The following is an 18,485-nucleotide window of genomic DNA, read 5'->3' on the forward strand; positions in this document are numbered from 1 at the left end:
CAAACCTTAAAAAAGAGGCAAGCCTCCCACCAGGATACAAAACAAGAATGTTATCCATAACACATGCGATACAGCCCTTTCGTTCTGCATGGCATAGCTAAGAGTGCAGCTACAATCCCCAGTTTCAGATGCCACCTTTGGGAAAGATGTAGTCCTAATAAAGGGAAAACAATTGTCAGAATTCTGAAGGGGAAGAAAAGGAAAAAAATGGGATTGCTTGGTCTAAAAATAAAATAAAATAAAATAAACTTTGCTCCCTGCCCTTGGTCAATAGAATAAAAAAATAATCAAGTTTAAATTAGAGTAATGGTGGTTCAGACTTAAACATCAGGAAAAACTTTCAAATAGCAACTATAGTTAAACACCAGGATAGATTGCCTAGGGATGTTTTGGAATCTCTGTGATTGGAGCTTTATAAGAACAGGTTAGACAAACATCTGTCAGGAATGATTTAGGTATAGCTGATCTTGCCTTGGGGTAGGGGGGTGAACTAGATGACCTCTAAAGGTTCCTTTCAGCCCTCTTTCCTGTGATTCTATAAAAAATACACGAAAGGATTGTATGTAGAATTGAATTTGGCACCTTTTAGTGATTCTCATCGTTTTTGCTTTTCTGTTGTTTGCTTTGCAGTTCAGCCATGCTGAAGACTCCAGGTTTCAACAAGAATCTTAAAAAGCTGTTTGATGCCAAATAGTGCTCTGGTTCTTTTACACTGTTACATTTAATTAGGGTTTCTAATTAATCTTCTCTGTGTATTACACTATATCCAGCCATCAATGTTAATAAAATCTTTGCTTAGTTTAAAGACTCTCTGAAAGTTTTCATTTGGAAAGTGAGACCATCTGGCCTCTCTACCTCACTAGGATTAGATTCTGGGTAAAGTGCACTCCATCTGTTTTTGAGATTCGTGTACATATTACAAAGAAAAATGTGTTGCAGCAAGGCTAAGGAGGGGTTTTATTGCCAAGACAGCTGAAATACAGTCAGATCTCTTCAATATTCTTGAGGCAAAAAATAGACAAATTTCCTTTTCAAAATGTTCTCAACATCTCATCCGAAGAGTTGTTTATTGTTTCCCATTGTGTGAGGTGAAGTCTTCCACTGAGGATATGCCTCAATTCTGCAGATATTTAGCATAACATGTTGAAATGTTAATCCTTGTTATACACTGGCGCTCCTGAGAAAGACCCTGCAGCCTACCCTGAGCATTGCTGTGGAGTCCCCAACAAAGGTGTAATACTGGAAGCTATGAAGCTGTGCTGCTGACAGGCAGCACGGCAGCACAGAACAAGCCCATGTACTTGAACTCAACTAGTGAGATAGGATCAGTTTGGCCCCACCTGCTTGTTCATGAATTCATATCCCCTTAGCACCCCACATATGGTGTCTGGCACCTCCTTGACTTCATTAAACAGGCAAATCAAATGCCTTGATTTACTAAACAAAGTACAGTATGTTTTACGACTGAGAATTTTGGCTGTTGTAACGCTTCCTCAGCTGTGGTTATAAGGTGACTATATTTCCAGGTCTTTTCCTTTTACTCTGTACACAGTGAGTTATTTGGAGTGATCTTGTGGTTGAAGCCCCTGTGATCTCAGTTCTGTTCCAGTCATAGCACACACTCCCTCTTAACCTCTGCCCTCATCCTATTAATTAAACAAGACATAAAGCGTTATGAGGAGAAGGCAGTCACACCCAATCGCCTAACTGGCAACAGATGCTTAATCATTTTCGGCTCATTCCCATATTTCTGTTCTGGTTTGGGTTGGATGATATTAAGAAGATCCTGGAAATTACTGTCCATATGAAATTTTGGGTCAGTCATAGATTTCCGTCCATCATTGGGTAAAGATCCAGGGTGAGCAGAATGCTTTCTGTAGCATTTTGATCAGAATAATTTGTAAGGTTTCATTTCTATTGAATTCAAATCCTGTTTCTGATTTGACCTTGAATGACAAGCTATACATTGACATTAAACAGGAATATCATGCTTCCAGACCTTTTTTAATTCAAATTTGTTTACCATAGTCAATTTACTGCATGCAGAGAAAATGCTACATACTGTTGGGTTCTCATCCTTCTTGACTGAGACCCGTGGAGAGAAAAGAAAGATTTGCAAACAAGCTTTGAACATTAAAATCAGTTCACTAAAAATTACCATGGGTATGCAGAATTTCTTCCTCGTTTTTGTTGTGTCCTGGTTTAGTTCAAGTCTTCTTTAAAAAAAGAATAAAATTTAGAAAAGCAGAAGGAATCTTTGAAAGAGGTAAGTATGACAATTTGGTTCCCGGATGCAAAGAACCATTAGCTACGACTCAGGTTCCTTAGCATAACCATTTAGAACTGCAAGTAGATAACAGTGACTTTCATTGATGCTGGCAGATTTATGGGGCCATCATTAAAAAAGAGCGCAGTGGCCTTGATCAATGTTTTCAATGGATGAGGTACATACTTGCTTTCCATCAATATCAGACATGCATCACTACTTTTCCCGCCTGTTCTTTTTTTTGAGAAAGGATATAAATTGTGAACAAGGGAAGATTAGCCTTTTTCTTGAGCCTCACTGCTATATTTATCAATGGAACAGACAGAAATCTGCACAAAAATATGTTCTGCTCCACACTTTCCTCTTTTCTGATAGGTTCTGCTTCAGGTCTCTAAATAAAGATTTGGATTATTTGAGCACCAATAGTGCCATTTTTGAATTTTGGAAAAAAATGAACACAATAATTTTCTTTGACACATGAAAATACAGATTGAATCTGTCTTAGAATCCATCACTGAGTAACAAATACAAGCAGGCTTCATTATGAGAAGGGACCTTGCTAAGATCGCAAGGATGAGCAGATTATTTTCAGCCTCTAACTCCTGTTGATGACACAGAAATAACTTTTCATGTGCTGTAACATTGTTGTTCAGGTGTACTTTTTAAAGTCAGCTCTGTCAAAAAAAAAAAAAAAAAAAGTAAAGTGTAAGAATACCCAGTTTAGCAAACTCTTTGAGCAACCCATCAAAGGCTTAATGGCAGAGCTATAAAACATACACCTCCTAACTCTTACGTTCCAGGAGCGGTTGAAAGCAAGCAGAAGCAAACTATCCAGACTATACCTTTTCATTTTTCTTTTCAGTTACTTGTAAGTGCTGCTACACCCCAGGCATGTTCAGATTTGGAGTAGGAAAAATATTCTAAAACAACCGTCATTGTCTACTCAGGAACCTGTTGGATATGACCAGGAGAGAAATTCTGTGACTTTAAAGTCTCTCTTGTAAAGCCATTTTTTCTAGTCATAAAATTTTGAGTATTTTAAAGTCGTTTTGCCCTCTTTAATTACTTTCTCTTGTCAGAGAAGATGAGTCAGTTGTTTCTAAGATTATTCACTTATAAATTCTGCATAGAAATTGCCAAGACTTATCCCCTTATTCCTTGCTTCTGAGTTCTATATAGCAATAAAATAGTTAATATTTGAATTGATTTGTTAATTCTGTGTGACAATCTGAGTAACAGATGTATCATCTAGATGTGTTCTTGCTGTGAAGAGCCAGTTCATCAACATATTTTGAGAAAACAGCATGGTAAGATTCCTTTTATCAGTGTAAAAACTGGGGCGGCCTAGTAGTTTTCAAGCTCAGTGGAAGTTTACTAATGGCTTGTTCAAAGTGAATCTTCTCTCACCTATCACTTTACCATTTGTGACCTGCAAATTATTTTATAATAAATGTTACATTTATTATAAACTGCGACTAGTCTGGACTTTATGGCTAATTTAGATTTGAATTTAAATTATTCATATCAATCTTTTCTTATGCACACATAATAAGGAACAAATCTGAATCTTTCAAATTCAGCTGTTCACATGGGCTTTTCATATTTATAATAGAATCTGAGGTCGGTCAGAAAGAAGAATTCTCAAGATTCATTGGTACATACATAATTTTGTTCCCAAACGGACATAAAAACACTGGTTTTAAAAAAAAATTATTAACTCTGGCTAGCTGCTAGACTTTGAGAAAAATATATGAATAACAAAATGATGACACTTAGTAAACATTCACAAGATGGAAACAGAAGTTCCATTTTTTAAAATTTCTTAAATTATCGGAACAATTTTTTTACCCATGTTAAGACAATCACCTTCATAAAAAAACTACTTTTATTTTCTTTGCCAAGTCTTTTCCATTCTTAAAAAAAAAAAAAAAACTATGACGAAAGAACACGTTTCTCCAGCTTGAATACCTTCAGATAGGATGGCTTTGATCTAAACACCTTTACAAGTTTGTCTCTATCAGCCAGATGTCTGAAGAGTGGAAGCAAAGACCAGTGAGATGTGAGCATATCCTATTGAAATCTGCTACTACTTGGAGCAATTGTTATCGAAGAGCCAGACAAGTGGAAAAATATGATAGGAGACAGAAATAAAGATACCTGAAGTATCCAGATTTTACACACTTCACTGCTGGGGATCCCAGAGGGTAACATTGTGGAAGAGATATGCAAAAATAAGTTGTTAGTGTACAAATACTCACACATGCCTTCACTTCCTCATAGCTCCTGAACCCTCCCACAAAAGGGTGATACTTCCACAATGTGCCTCATTGCCTTCTTCAGGACAAATGACTAAACATGCCAGAAACCTTTCCAGCCAGTGGAGATCCCCCCCCAGTCCAGATGTGGTGATCTACTAGGTTGCTACTGAGCAGCAGATCACCTATCATATGCGAACCCTAACAAAGCTATGAATTTCTAAGTGTGTGTTTGTGGAACTATTGAGGCACCGTGAGGTTCCCAGTTGGCCATGTATTTATTCTTCTTTTCTTGTTTTTTGTGAGAGAGATGTAAGTGGGTTCAATATTGACGCAAGAAAAGCACATTGTCCTTTTAGCTATGGAAGGAATCATGCAGTCTTCAGTGTAAAAAATGTAATATTGAAAAAGGAAACCTTCACTTGGAAATCTTTCAAGCATCTTAAATATTATTATTCCACTTACAATAACATAGGTGATTTCATCTGAATGCATAGTAGCTGTGAAGAATTAAATAAGCAGATGGATATATTTTACAGGAAATGAAATATGCCATCACTATTTTCACATTACTAAAATATGCTGGTGGTTAAAAGGCAATATAAACTTCAGAGCAACAGGAACAAATATTTTTCTTTTTTTAGCAAAAAACATATCTTGCTATTGTAAATCGTCAGATCTCACCATTTGATTGTGCATTTGTAAAGTATAAAGTCATCAAAAACCTTCCCTGATTCTTGGTGTTCAGCAACAGCTGTGAGATATATGACCATGAACAGAAATGAATGAGAGCTAAATCATGTGTTAATCATTTCCAGAACTAGGTCAAACATAAGCTCTCTCTTGATGCTTACAGACACAGCTGTCTGTCATGGTCATCCTCTTCAAATGCCACTAGACTACAAGTGACAAACTAACAAGTTGCAGGAGCTGTGTAACCCAGCATCTACCTGCAAAGTGGTCTCAGTCAAAATTCCTGCCTTCTCAGGGGCAACAGCAAATTTCCAGTTCATTCCTTACCACAAAGATGCTGCATGAAGTCACTGCACTGTAGATTAAGAACAATTGTCATTGCTGGTTTGCATAAAACTCGGAGTGATTAACCCACTTGCCTGTGATAGTTATTTCTCTTTCTTTTTCCTATTTGAAGCTTGAATAAAATGTTCCCACTACTCCCACTACCCAATATGTCACTGGGTAGATTTCATGGGGAAGATTGTTTCTATGGTTCTTCCAGTTACTACTTTTTTTGTTTGTTTGCCCTGGTTCTTAAACTTCTTGTACTGCCTTTTTCTTTTCCTCTCTTCTGAACAGGGGACATGAACCCTCTTGTGAAACCACAACAATGTCTATCCTCATAACAGACCCCCCTTTCCCCAAAACATGATGGGCCCAGAGCTGGACAAGTTTTTAGATACATGAAGTTTAGTGCTCTTCTGTATCTAGTTTACCACTGGAACAACTAAGTACTTCATTGAGGTTCTATCTGATCATATTGATTGTATATGACTTCAGAAAAAGAGACTGGCAATATGGATAGTGTAAGTAATCATCTGGACTAAGGGGGGCTTAAGGATGAAACCTAAGTTTTAAAAAATATAGCTGTCACTAAATACTATGATATATTTTGAATGAGATTAAGATATAAGCCCCAACGGTTGCTCTGAATGAGATTAAGATATAAGCCCTTCAGTCAGACCAACTGTTGCAAAATGTTCATGTTTTTGGCACTGTCGTATGTGTGTTCATGGAACTGGAAGAAATCAGAAAGATCTTTCAATTCTGAAGCAATGTTTAAATGTTTAGAAACCACACTGGCAGCTTCAGAACCCTCCATTTGCTCTGTTGTCTACAGCAGAAGATTGATGGCAAACCAATTCTACCTCATCTGCAGATGGTAACGCTTCGTGGTGGAGAAAACACAGGATCTTAAGAGGGAAAGAAATCTTACAGATACAATTTTTTTAAAGGTTTGAGCTTTTTACTCCCAATTAATCTTTAACTAGATTGTGTCAAGTTTGTTTGTTTGTTTGTTTTTATGCCATTATTAGCATAAACTAGAGGTATCCTGTGTTGCAGGGGAATTGGAACAAGTGGGAGGGAAAAAGCAAAGATCAAGCACAGAAACAAAACCAATACAGTGAGTGATTCCTAGCAGATACAGAGGAATCTCACCTATCTGGCACACAGCTTTGGAAAACTGGAAAAATTAAGCCAGCAAATGTCTTCTGAAGTAACCAGAGACCCATGTCAGAGGATGTTCAGTCAGTGTCTGAAACACAGCTGACTACACGTTCTTACATGCTAGGCATGTGTGAGATGGTTATTTTTGCAAAAAAACATAAAGTATGGGCAGTCTGTTTCATGTTCTTACATATGATGCATATTTTCTCCTCTTAACAGTGATTCACTGGCCAAGATTTTGGTCAAAATACCAGTGTGAAAAAACAAGAACAATCCTACTCAGGGCTGTGGAGTTACATTAACAGCATATCAAAAGAACATGTAGCATCTATTTTGCTTATGTATGAGTGGTCAGAAATTTACAGTTCTCCTTCCTCTCCTCTCCTCTCCTCTCCTCTCCTCTCCTCTCCTCTCCTCTCCTCTCCTCTCCTCTCCTCTCCTCTCCTCTCCTCTCCTCTCCTCTCCTCTCCTCTCCTCTCCTCTCCTCTCCTCTCCTCTCCTCTCCTCTCCTCTCCTCTCCTCTCCTCTCCTCTCCTCTCCTCTCCTCTCCTCTCCTCTCCTCTCCTCTCCCTCTCTTTCTCTTTCTCTTTCCTCCCCTCCTCTCTCTTTCTCACCATCCCTTTTTAAAAACAGAGTCATTGTGAGCTGAGCATGCATAGACTGAAATTGCAAGTGCCCCTTACTTATACCATGAGCAGACATACAGGATGTAGAAGATTTGGGTTTTGATATTGAATATCTTGACCGAAAACAAAAACAACCTTAACACTTAAATTTGAGAAGAAATGTCTTCTCAGTAAGGGTAACAGAACACTGGAACAGGCTGCTCGGGGGGGTTGTGTAGTCTCCTAATCTGGAGACATTCAAAACCCACCTGGACACATGCCTTTGTAGCTTCATCTAAGTGTTCCTGGTCTGGCAGGGTGATTGGACTAGATGATCTTTTGAGGTCCCTTCCAATCCCTAACATTATGTAATTCTGTGATTCATAGGGAGCATAAAGTACCTAAGAGTAAGAAAGAGGGTTCAGTTGAATTAATTTATTTTTTAACTAAATGTTATATACATAGAGTCTCAGTGTTTTCTCTTGAAGTGCCTGCGTGATTTATCTCAACAGATTTCTGCATTTATGAATTTATTAACCAAAAGATTCTCAAAGGAAGCAGTTTAATGCAAACTCTCAATATGTCACATTTTGGCAGTGATTGCTTAATGCAGCAGTGCACTAATGAATTGCTCCACTGCATCCTCTGATCATGAATATGAATCGGAGTACTATAAACTGAACTCAATGTGCTGATAAGTGACTGTATCTGATTGTGCCAGCAGCCAGATGATTTTCCCATTAATGAGCTGAACTATTAGAAGATGGAAGAACATGAAGCTCTGCCTTGTCTGAGCTTCTTTGCTGACTTTTCCAGGCCTACCGGAAATGTTTCTCAACATGTGAAAGAATTTTTTTTTAAAAGAAGTGTTTTACAAATGCAGTTAAGACAAATAAAATTGTCAAGGCTCAAATTCATTTCCTGATTACAGAAAAGCTGTGGAGTCTCCTTCTCTGGAGTCATTCAAGACCCAGCTGGACACATTCTTGTGTGATCTGCTCTGGGTGAACCTGCTTTAGCAGGTGGGTTGGACTAGATGATCTCCAGAGGTCCTTTCCAACCCTAACCATTCTGTGACTTCTTTGTGGTTGTAGTACTTCCGTTTTAATATGAAGTAATCCAGATTTTAAAATTAAGGAATTACGCACATCCTCTGCTTTTTAGTCTCTGCTATTCTGAATACAGGAGCCCATGGCTGCCAGGAAAGGACAGAGCTCCTCATCCTTCTAACAAACTCTGCTCTGCAGAACTTCTAAGTTCATTAAATTGAGGACTATGGATTAGGAAGGCATGTTGCAAACACATCCTTTGGAACTGTTAGAAATATTTTTAGTTTTTGTTTTAATTTTAGTTTTAGTTTTGAGGCTTTCAGAGTCTAATTCAATGCCAAGAATTGGTATAGCAAATTCCATGATTGCTTACAAGCACCATCATTTTGCTTTGCAGTTTAAGCATGGCCACATCTGAACCGGAGACAACTTCAATAAGTCCAGAATGACGCACGTAAATCAGTTGCAGAGCCCCTAATGGTTCTAGACCTGTGTTGCTATAGAAATGTGAATCGTGGCTTAGTAAAAGAAAAAAAAAAAAAAAAGGCAAAAAAAAAAAAAAAGCAGCTGTTCTTCGGAAGCTGCAGCACAAAAAAGTGGAGTAAATCTGTGGTCAACATTATTATAGCAATTCTGCCTCTAGAGGGCATTACAAGCTAAATGTTTTCTCTGAACAGTGTTGGCAACGTCTTGGATCAGTCTAGAAGACAGTTCTTAAATTACCTAAATTAAGAGATTTTCTGTCTTTACAACATCAGCTATGTAGGAGACAAACAAAATTATTGGGCCACAACACTGAAAGATCCTTAATCCACTGAGTAGCAGCAGATAGATTTGGTAAGAAAAGATGTTACCAGACATTTTCTAATATCCCTGAACATTCTCATGATGTGAGATGTTGTGAGCAACTTTTATCACATCGCTGTTCCATTTTAATGACTTTGCCTGCATCCTTTTTCTGAATGTTGTGATCCTCAGTGGTCATTAAACCCAAAGATCATTGGTCATCAGCACAGAGGCTTTGTACCTTTATCACTTGGCATGTAGGCCAGTGTATCTGATATGGAAATAAATAGCATTATTTACTCTCTCAAGAGAGCCTGTGATCTATACATATTGTTCAGATATCAGTGGACATCAACATGCTACATTCCAGGCTTTTTATGCATTGGAAAAAGATGCCTAAGTGACATAGAAATATTTTGTTAGTGAGCTGGTATGACAAGATCTTCCCAGTAAGTGCTGCTTCCTAAAGGTACATGATAAGCATCTTCAGCCATGAAGTATGAAAAAGCCTTTTTTTCTCTGTACACATGGACTAAATCAGTCCAAATCACAAAAAGATACTTGTGTTTCTGTGGCTGAAAAGGACTGTGCATGTCTTGCTGCACACTGGAGGACATGTTTTGTTATTACAGAAAACAACAACCAGGTTGCTTTGGTATAGTTTAGCTGTATATGTTTTATTATTCACATTTGTTCAACTACAATTGACTGAAATACATTTTATGGGGCAATTAGAGTAACTATGCTTCTTTTTCTGAAGACAGCCTCTTTTTCTGGCATCACAGTGATTCTTTCCAATTTTTAGATACTGCTGCGAGTAGTTTGCTAAATGTCATAGTCAACTACACTTCTGAGACACCACATATCTTCCAGTCTCACCAAGATCCATTTCAAATTCTCAGTGTTCTTTTGTCGGTGCCTCTATCTATACCCATTCTGTGTTGTTATGATTTAGTACAGTGAGAACAGATTGTAACATCCTCGATCACATGCAAAAAACCTTCTCTGAAGTACTCACCGTTCAGTAGTGGAATGTTATTAAAAAAATCTATTTTATTAATAAGAAAAACCTACAATATAAGAAAACATATATATTACAAAAAGTAATTTTATAATTAAAAGTAATATGGTAAACTATATAAATAAGAAAGATAAATAGGAGTAAAGTAAAATCACTAACACAATCACTTAGTGTTTATATTGATAGAATGGTTACATAATGATATCATAAAAAACCTTACTGTCTTCTTCACTATATTATTGTAGCAAATAAAAATATCAAAATTATAGCTTTGATTGGTTTTAGATAAAAACTGTAAGTTTGCTACGTGCAAATATTTCAATTTAAACAAGAGCAAAGCAAAAGTTTCTTTGCCAGACAGGCACTTGCACTTGCTTGCTGCAGAGGGTTACCAAATGGAAGTGACAGTCTGTCCCAGAGCCACAGAAATTAGGTCCACCCTGGGGCTAAAATTTATCTTTTATCTTCTTTCCCATATACTGCACAGTTGCTAGCATTCACTTCCAAATTATTTTTTAAATCATTCATTATGTCCAATTCCTCTACATAATAAAAACCTACTGGTGTCTCCTGCACTATATAATGTAATCTGAGCTTCTTTTGTAATCAAGGGAATCCAACATGATGAAGATGTCCCAAAACCGGGTTCTTGAATTATTACTAGCTGTTCCTTTTAATATTGGGAGTTTTCTCTATCAGCCTCAGCCATATGTAGAAAAAAGTAGGAGCAGGTTCTCCAGCCCATGCTCACAAGGCTTTCCAGATTGTGCAAGCATCTGGACAGGAGTTAAAAAAAAACAAAAAAAGTCAAGATCCATCTAAAGTTTCATAGATTTATGTGCTTTTATACTCACAAATATCTTCAAGCTTCTGTTAACTTTCTATGTGTGTTCATATGCAGTTTAAGAGAGTCACAGAAATAATAAAAAGTCTCTACATAATGGAAGAATTGGTAGAGGTCCTCTTAGAATAATTTTCAAATGGTCTGTATAAATCTACGGAATAAGTGCTGAATGTACTGAAGCAGAAATTAAAGGATTCTGGGATTGTAGTGTGGCCACACAAAATCGTTTGGATGTTATATGTCCATGAATGACGTAAATGCTACGTGAACTCCCGTCAAAGAAAAGTATTGGATTCCCTATGAAATCTAATGGGCAAGAGAACCCACAACCCCAAACCTGGCAGGTAATATGATTGCTACTTAATTAATTTTGTGGGTGTTTATTTATCTGATAAAATGAACAGACCTGATTTTGTGTAAGAAGGTTTCTGGGAAGTAGCTAGCTGATTAGAATAAAAAAAGGTTTTTTTGTTTTGTTTTCTTAAGAGGAGGAAAAGTGTGTTCGTATCGACCAGTTAAAATTATACGTGTTGGTTTTAACGTACATCTGTGCTCCAGACCATTAGGTTCGAGCACAGCCACCAGTGCTGGTCAGCATGGGAGGCTTTGTTTTGTCCTGTGGTCAGAGATACTGAAAAGAAGAGAGAGAAAGTAAGATTAATCTGATAAAGGTATTGCCATTTCTAATCGAACTGATGGGAAACAGTGGTATGAAGTTAAAGAGGCAACACAGGGTGAATTACTGTGATGAACTACCTTAAAGCTGAAGCAATCAAATAGATAGCTCTCACATCTAAAAATTACTGTGGCATCTTTATTCATCAACAGTTTTGCACAAGTGTCTTATGTTCAATCCCTTCCACAAACATCTAAAGCACTCTGATACATTTGATCAGATTAAATCTTACTGGGGCGACTGAGCCAAAGTACAAAAAGTAACAATACTACAGCCCAGTGCCTGCACTCATAACCTACTGTGATGGCATTGAAAGTGCTTTTACTCTTGTGTGTGGCAGCAGTAAAACTTTTTCATGTAGGCTGACAGCTGAAAACTTGCAGAAGTGAAATTTCTGAGTCCTAGTTCAGAAAGTATTCATACAAACAGACATCTCATGGAGGCTTTCTTCACATTCATAGGGGACAAAAGAATCACATAACAAATTTCAGTAATAAAAAGCCTACAATTTAGTAACTGATTTGAATATTGTAAACGGATATATTTGATATATAGTCAAAGGATATGAAAAGCAAACACGGTATCCTAGAGCATGAAACTCCTGTAAAAATTCACTCACATAAGAATTAGTTTATTAATTGCTCTTAAGAAATGAAGTTAATGAGCTCTTGGAATGCTCAGTATTTTACAGGATTGCACGCATGTGAGCCCAGCAAACATATCAGTTTTGTGTGATCAAATGTGTCCTTCTTTGCCAAGCATCATTTGATTATGTTCCCACATATGTTTCCTTAGCATGGCACTAGGAGTAAACACAGCTATTGATAAAGAAAATTAAGTGGATATGGAAAAACTGATAAGGAGTATAGGTTGTTACAACTTTATTTTTTCAAAACTGTTTTTTTATCAGTCACAGAAGAGCTAAAAGGATTTAAAATAGTGTCTTCCATATAAAAAGCCTATCCTCTCCTTCTGAAGACACGGAACAGTATTCATAAAGGATGTATATTAACTCTGAAAATCATGAACAACATATTAATACATTTACAGTTGTGAGAAAAAAAACAACAGATGTAACTTTGAAAATTTTCTTTTTTCAGTGTTGACCTCACTCACAAATCTGTAATAAAGACAATGTGATTCCAGGTCTTTTACTTGATTACTCTGGTTTTGTATTCTAAAGGATTTACATCAACTAAAATATAGCAATTTCAGAAAACATGTTCCTATGACAATACCTTTTTTTGGGCAAAACTGAAAAAAAAAAAAAAAGTGTTCAAAACTTTATTGCTTAGATATCACGCAAAATCAGCTAACACTATTTTGGACATAGTTTACCTCACTTTGCAGAAAGAGTACTTCACGGGACATTCAGTCAACATAGCACTGTGCATTTGCTGAAATACATTTATTGATTACTTATCAGGTGTCTTATACTGTGAAGTTTACAGGACAATTACACTATTTGCCCAGTTCTGGAATACGTTTTTCCCAGTTTTTCGAAGAGAACGATTGATGGTGACACTGTTTGAAAGTCCTAAAGAAATAAGAAAGATATAAAAAGTGTTAAGTTTGGCTTTCATGGTTTTACCTTTTTTATTATTATTATTATTTTTAAGGTGTTTTAGAGCTTTGAACATCGTCTTCTGCTTTCACTTCATTATATGAGTTAAAATGCAAATGATGCAACATAATGTATATGAAACATACATTTTTACATTATAAATACATGATTTTGAAGAAAAGCACAAGAATTGAATTATTTTATTGTAAGTAAATAAGTATTTTAACTCTAATTTACTATAGGCACTGAAATAATTTTCTGCTCTGAAAACTAGATTTTATAGTCTTTTGCAAATCATCATATACAAAATTATATTCTCCTCCTTGGCAACCAGGTAGGTTAAAGACACCAAAATATCTTTGCAATATTTTAAATTTTTTACCTTGGTTAACATTAAAACATGGATCTTAAACCAGTTCCATGAGAAATAGTAAAAAAATTATTATCTTAAATAAGTATTAGTGGCAACAAATTGCTTAAGCGCTCTGGTAGATAAAAATACACACAGGGTGATTCCTGAACATATTTTTTTCCAGGAGAAGTTCTTGGTTATTGCACTCATTTTTTTTTTTAAACACAAATACTTACAAATCTAAATTGCATAGGAGAAATGCAAGTGGACCTGTGCCTTAAGAGTGTAATATAAATACAGTCAAAAAACAAGTGAAAGAAACTAGGTATTCTAAACGATGTTTTGATTTAGTTACTTACTAATAAGTGCTCATGGTAAATGATTAGCAAGTCCATGGTGTTTATGATCAAGGTTTTCAATAATTCTTAATAGTATAATTTCTTTGACCTTGAAATACTGGGGATAGTATCAGCCATACAAAATTGTTTTGCATTAGAATTGTTTTCCTTTTCCAAAAGTAACAAGGCACAGTTGAATTATCAGCTTTCTGATGATTAATTTTTAAGAAAGAAGTTGGTCTGAACACTTTCTACTGTTTTCTATTGTCAATGTGATGCTCTGAGAAAGCACCTGGAAATGTGTTCATAAAATGTCTGAGGCCATGAATGAAAAAAAGCTAAAATTTTTACCTTTCCAACACATTTAACAACTTGAAAGGTTTGGTTTTCTCTCAAAACCAGAATGAAAACTATTTTTTTTCCTGAAAAAATGACATGAAGCAGAATTATAATTCCCTGGATAATTTAGATGTCACTACTTCACAAACCACAGTTCAGCTGAATCTCCATAAACAGACAAAGCAATTCTGACTTCTGGGAAGCTTCATGCAAACACTGACATAGCCCACCTGACTTTCATCTGCACTGTGTATTGCCAAACTGTGACCATATAATTTCTTATTTCTCATACTTAAAGCTATTTGATATGATTCCTCCAACATTCTGGTGCATGAATTTTGAAATAGCAAAGAAGACAAGTACATTCAAAATGAAATATTCCCTTTGTGGTGTTGAAAGTGAGTACTGCTCCATTCTTAACCATTCACAAGATTTAGATTTTAATGTTTCTCTATGCCTTGTAACACACAATTTCTTATCCAACATCCCATTTGCATATTTTTATATTATAATGTCAGAGTGGCATAGTATTTTATTTTTCATTGTGTGTTTGGCATCACAAGCACGTTCTTACTGCAGAAAAGTTGTCCATATAATTATTATAATAAATATTATTATAACTCCAACATAACTGCAAGTAGTTTCCTACTAAAGTGAAACTAGTTATATTTAATTCAGTAAATCCACCATGCTAATATTGTTCACAGGAACAGAAAAAACAACAGCTCTCATTGCTGAGAAAGCAAACACATATGTCCTGGTTTTGTTAAAAACAAGTCTCTCTTTCAGTGAATTTTGCCTGTCAGCTAAAGCCTTCATATTAACTGCATTTTCCTGGAGAACCAGACACATGTTTTGGTAAACCTAGCAATGGAATGCAAACTTATTGATAAGCGTGGATGGACATCTCACGAGAGGGACAATGAGAAACAAGTGATCAAGAAACTGACCAACTGTGTATAACATTCCATTCACGTGAATACTTCATATAAAAGTGGGAGATCACAAGGATCTCGTCCCTTTTTCCTTTCCCTTTTCCCTTCTGCTTATGGCCGACATTAGGAGAGGATCTTGCTAGTCTTCCCTGTGAACTGAGGCCTAGTGAGAGACTGAATCCAGCTCCGGTTGGCTGCAGAGTCTAATCCAGGACTTTGGTTGCCGGCTCTGCAGTTGCTGAGATTTTCAAGATTGGTTTTGTATATTTTGTATATTTTCCCTATTCTTATTAGTAGCATTAGTAAAACATTGTTAATTTTTCCAACTCTCTTCTCTCTGTCCTTCTTTCCCTCCTGATCGCCTGTCCTGAGTGGGAAGGGGGGAGAGGGAGGGGCAAAAAGGGGAAAGTGGGGAGGAGAGGGGGTTAACAACACGTCTGCCAGGGTTTTATTGTCACCCTGCAATCTAAACCCTCGACAACATAATACAGATATAATTTAGGATTAAGCAGTAATTAAGAGCAGCATCCTTTGTTTTGAAAATAGGAAGTGTATTTTTGATTTACATGAAAGACAGGTACATTTTAACACAAAAGCAGTGAACTTTGGGTGAGACAGGGAAACCAGTAAAAGGTGTACACCCCCCGCATCAGGATAAAATCAGGAATGGTAAGGCTGAGCATTGAAGAAGTCTTCATTTGCTGGAGCAGACGGCTTTTGCCATTAGGATGCCTGGCCAAACAAAAACAATTGGCTGCCAAAATTAGCTCCTTGGGACAATTTAGGAGCTTTTGAAGTGAACCGTTTTTTGAGTTGGAACTAAGCCCAGGTCCAGCTTCAAACTCAAATCAAAATGACAAAGAGGAAATTTTCTGTGCCACACGCCCCCTCAGTGTAAGATTACTTTGGGTTGGCAGCTGTACTGTTTATCTTGTTATTTAAAGCTATTTCACTAGATACTCACAACTGAGCATTTAAACAACTGGCTCCGATTATGACGAGAGCAGTTGTAGTTGACCACATTTAGGAGACATCACACAGTCTGATGGATAAATAAAAGTGCTGCTCGCTTTACAGTTAGACTAATTAAAGAAGTTTAGAATGTATACTAGATAAATGTTGCACAGCATATGTATAAAATATAAATATCTTTTTAGGAAAAGAAGCCTAACCATTTCTGTATTTGCAGATGTAGATTTTCATCAGGATTCAGCAGTGGGAGAAAGTAAGACCAGAAATTACCACTTGGCCTTGCAAGATCTACCTCACAGTGCTGAGGAGAGTCTGTCCCACTGTATCATTGGAGCAGGATAAAGGGGATGGAATTGGAAACCACGTTCTCATGTCTCTCTAATTTGATGGTGAATTGTAAGTTCAAATCGTGCAGTGAAGCACTGCAGTGCACTGCTGGTTGATCCTGGTAGACTGCCAGGATCATCTTGAGTTGAAGCTGACTGCTACATAGCACAGAAGTTATGAAGTTATGTAGATAATCCTTTTGAAGCTGCAAGAGTAAAAGTTGGGAGTGGAGAAAAACAGGCTTCTCGAAAATTATTTTCAGTGCCAGTCCCTCATTGCTGGTAGCTGGAATGAATTAGCTTACAAATATGAATTCCTACATCTTGGTGAGATTGACCCTACAGTTTTGCAGTCTCAGGAACATAGGAGCATGGAGCTGAGCTTTATGGAATTTTTCCACAATGCATTCTTAAATCATGTCATATAATTTCCAACATCAGCGGCCTGTATTTCTCAGGACCAAGATGTATTTTTAAATTCCCAAATGAAGTCAATACACGACTTCCTTCTTAAACTTGTTAAGCTTTGACTCCTTTCACTCCAGTACATTGTAAGTGACTCAAGTTCAACTGATAGAGCTTAACAAGACCTATGAATCCTTTCAATATATTTGACTCCTTGACTGTCATGTATGCTCATCAGTTCTAAACAATGGAGTCAAAAAAGGTGACATAAAGTCACCAAATATTTGTCTCAATCAACACACTCCAACATCATAGATTAGATTTGCTAAATCCTCACATAGTTTATGTTTGGAATGTTATTATTTAAAGCAAATTCTAAAGAGATTTTATATCAGAGTACAACTACAAATAACATTGGCAAACCAACAAGACCTTGTAGAACTACATATCACCTCAAAGGCTTTTGAAAATGCATTCCCTCATATTCTAGTGATAAATACACACTAATAGTGTTTCTTTCCAGACAATTTTGAGAGTACTGTACAATTCCCTGTAATATAAAAATGTACTTTGGAATGAGATATGAATTACAATTAAGTATCTTCTTGGAAATTTAATAAAGTAGGAAGTCAGCCACTTCAGACCAAAGCAACAATAGGTAAACAGCAGCAGCATATCTACTCACAGATTTTAAGGCCAGAAAGCATGACCATTTATTGTCAGCTCCTGCATGCACACTTTGGGCAATTTCCGACAGCCAATTTATCAAGTTGGTAACTATTACGAAGCTGGCAAGCACATGATAAACTTGGAACAATACATGCAGATTTCCTTCATAGGTTAAGAGAAGCAGCATGTGAAGATATTTCAAAGATAAATTCTATAACTTCTCTAATGAAGAGTATTCTACCTATAATGGTGATTCAGAGCACTGAGTCCTCTTCTGAGGCAATCTAACAATACTGAAGACACTATAGAATTGCATGATGTTAACAATGACACCATGTGCTATGCAAAATGTAAACCAAACCATGAAAGGTTTGGATCTCAGAAAATTTTTTGTAGTGTTGGAATTATATCTGTTGAGAAGAATTAATGGTAGAAGGAATAACTGAAAAGTGGATACAGTTGCTAGAATCCTAATTTTATCTTCATGCTATTTAATAATTAAAACAGGGAATAAAACTCACTTTCCTTTAGCTTGGAATCAACAAGTACACATCAAGTCTTTAAGAGGATGCAATGGGAAATTCTGCACAAATGTCCATGCAGTAGTTAGGTCCTTAGTGCAGGGTAAGCCTGAGAGCAATCTTGCTTTCCCCACAAGGCTGGGACACAGCTCATGAACACAATACATTCGTAAAACAGGCAGTACTGCCAAGTGCCACTGTACAGCCACAGTCCACAACCCAGTTTGTTTAATACTAAGTGGTCATATATAAGTATTCCCAATGATCCTAATGCTTGTAATAATAAAATTAGAGTTTCAAACTGAGCTGTCATAGTAAGCTTCCCGACCTGTTAATAGTCACAGAGATCTCCCACAAGGAAGCAAACCAGAAATGGCA

At 36.6% G+C, this 18,485-nt stretch overlaps 1 protein-coding gene across 1 annotated transcript in view; it reads right to left on the reverse strand.

Moving 5' to 3' along the window:
- Window positions 1-13,120: 13,120 nt before the first annotated feature.
- SPATA17 (spermatogenesis associated 17) overlaps window positions 13,121-18,485 on the reverse strand; it is a gene marked incomplete at its 5' end in the record, with an annotated part of 94,172 nt that continues 88,807 nt past the window's right edge. Inside the window, 1 exon segment of the mRNA XM_082048737.1 lies at window positions 13,121-13,223. Coding sequence (XP_081904863.1) covers window positions 13,143-13,223 — 81 coding nt within the window. The 3' untranslated portion in view covers window positions 13,121-13,142.

The sequence above is a fragment of the Streptopelia decaocto genome (assembly GCF_964273445.1).
Source record: "Streptopelia decaocto genome assembly, chromosome: 3".
Lineage (NCBI taxonomy): Eukaryota > Metazoa > Chordata > Aves > Columbiformes > Columbidae > Streptopelia > Streptopelia decaocto.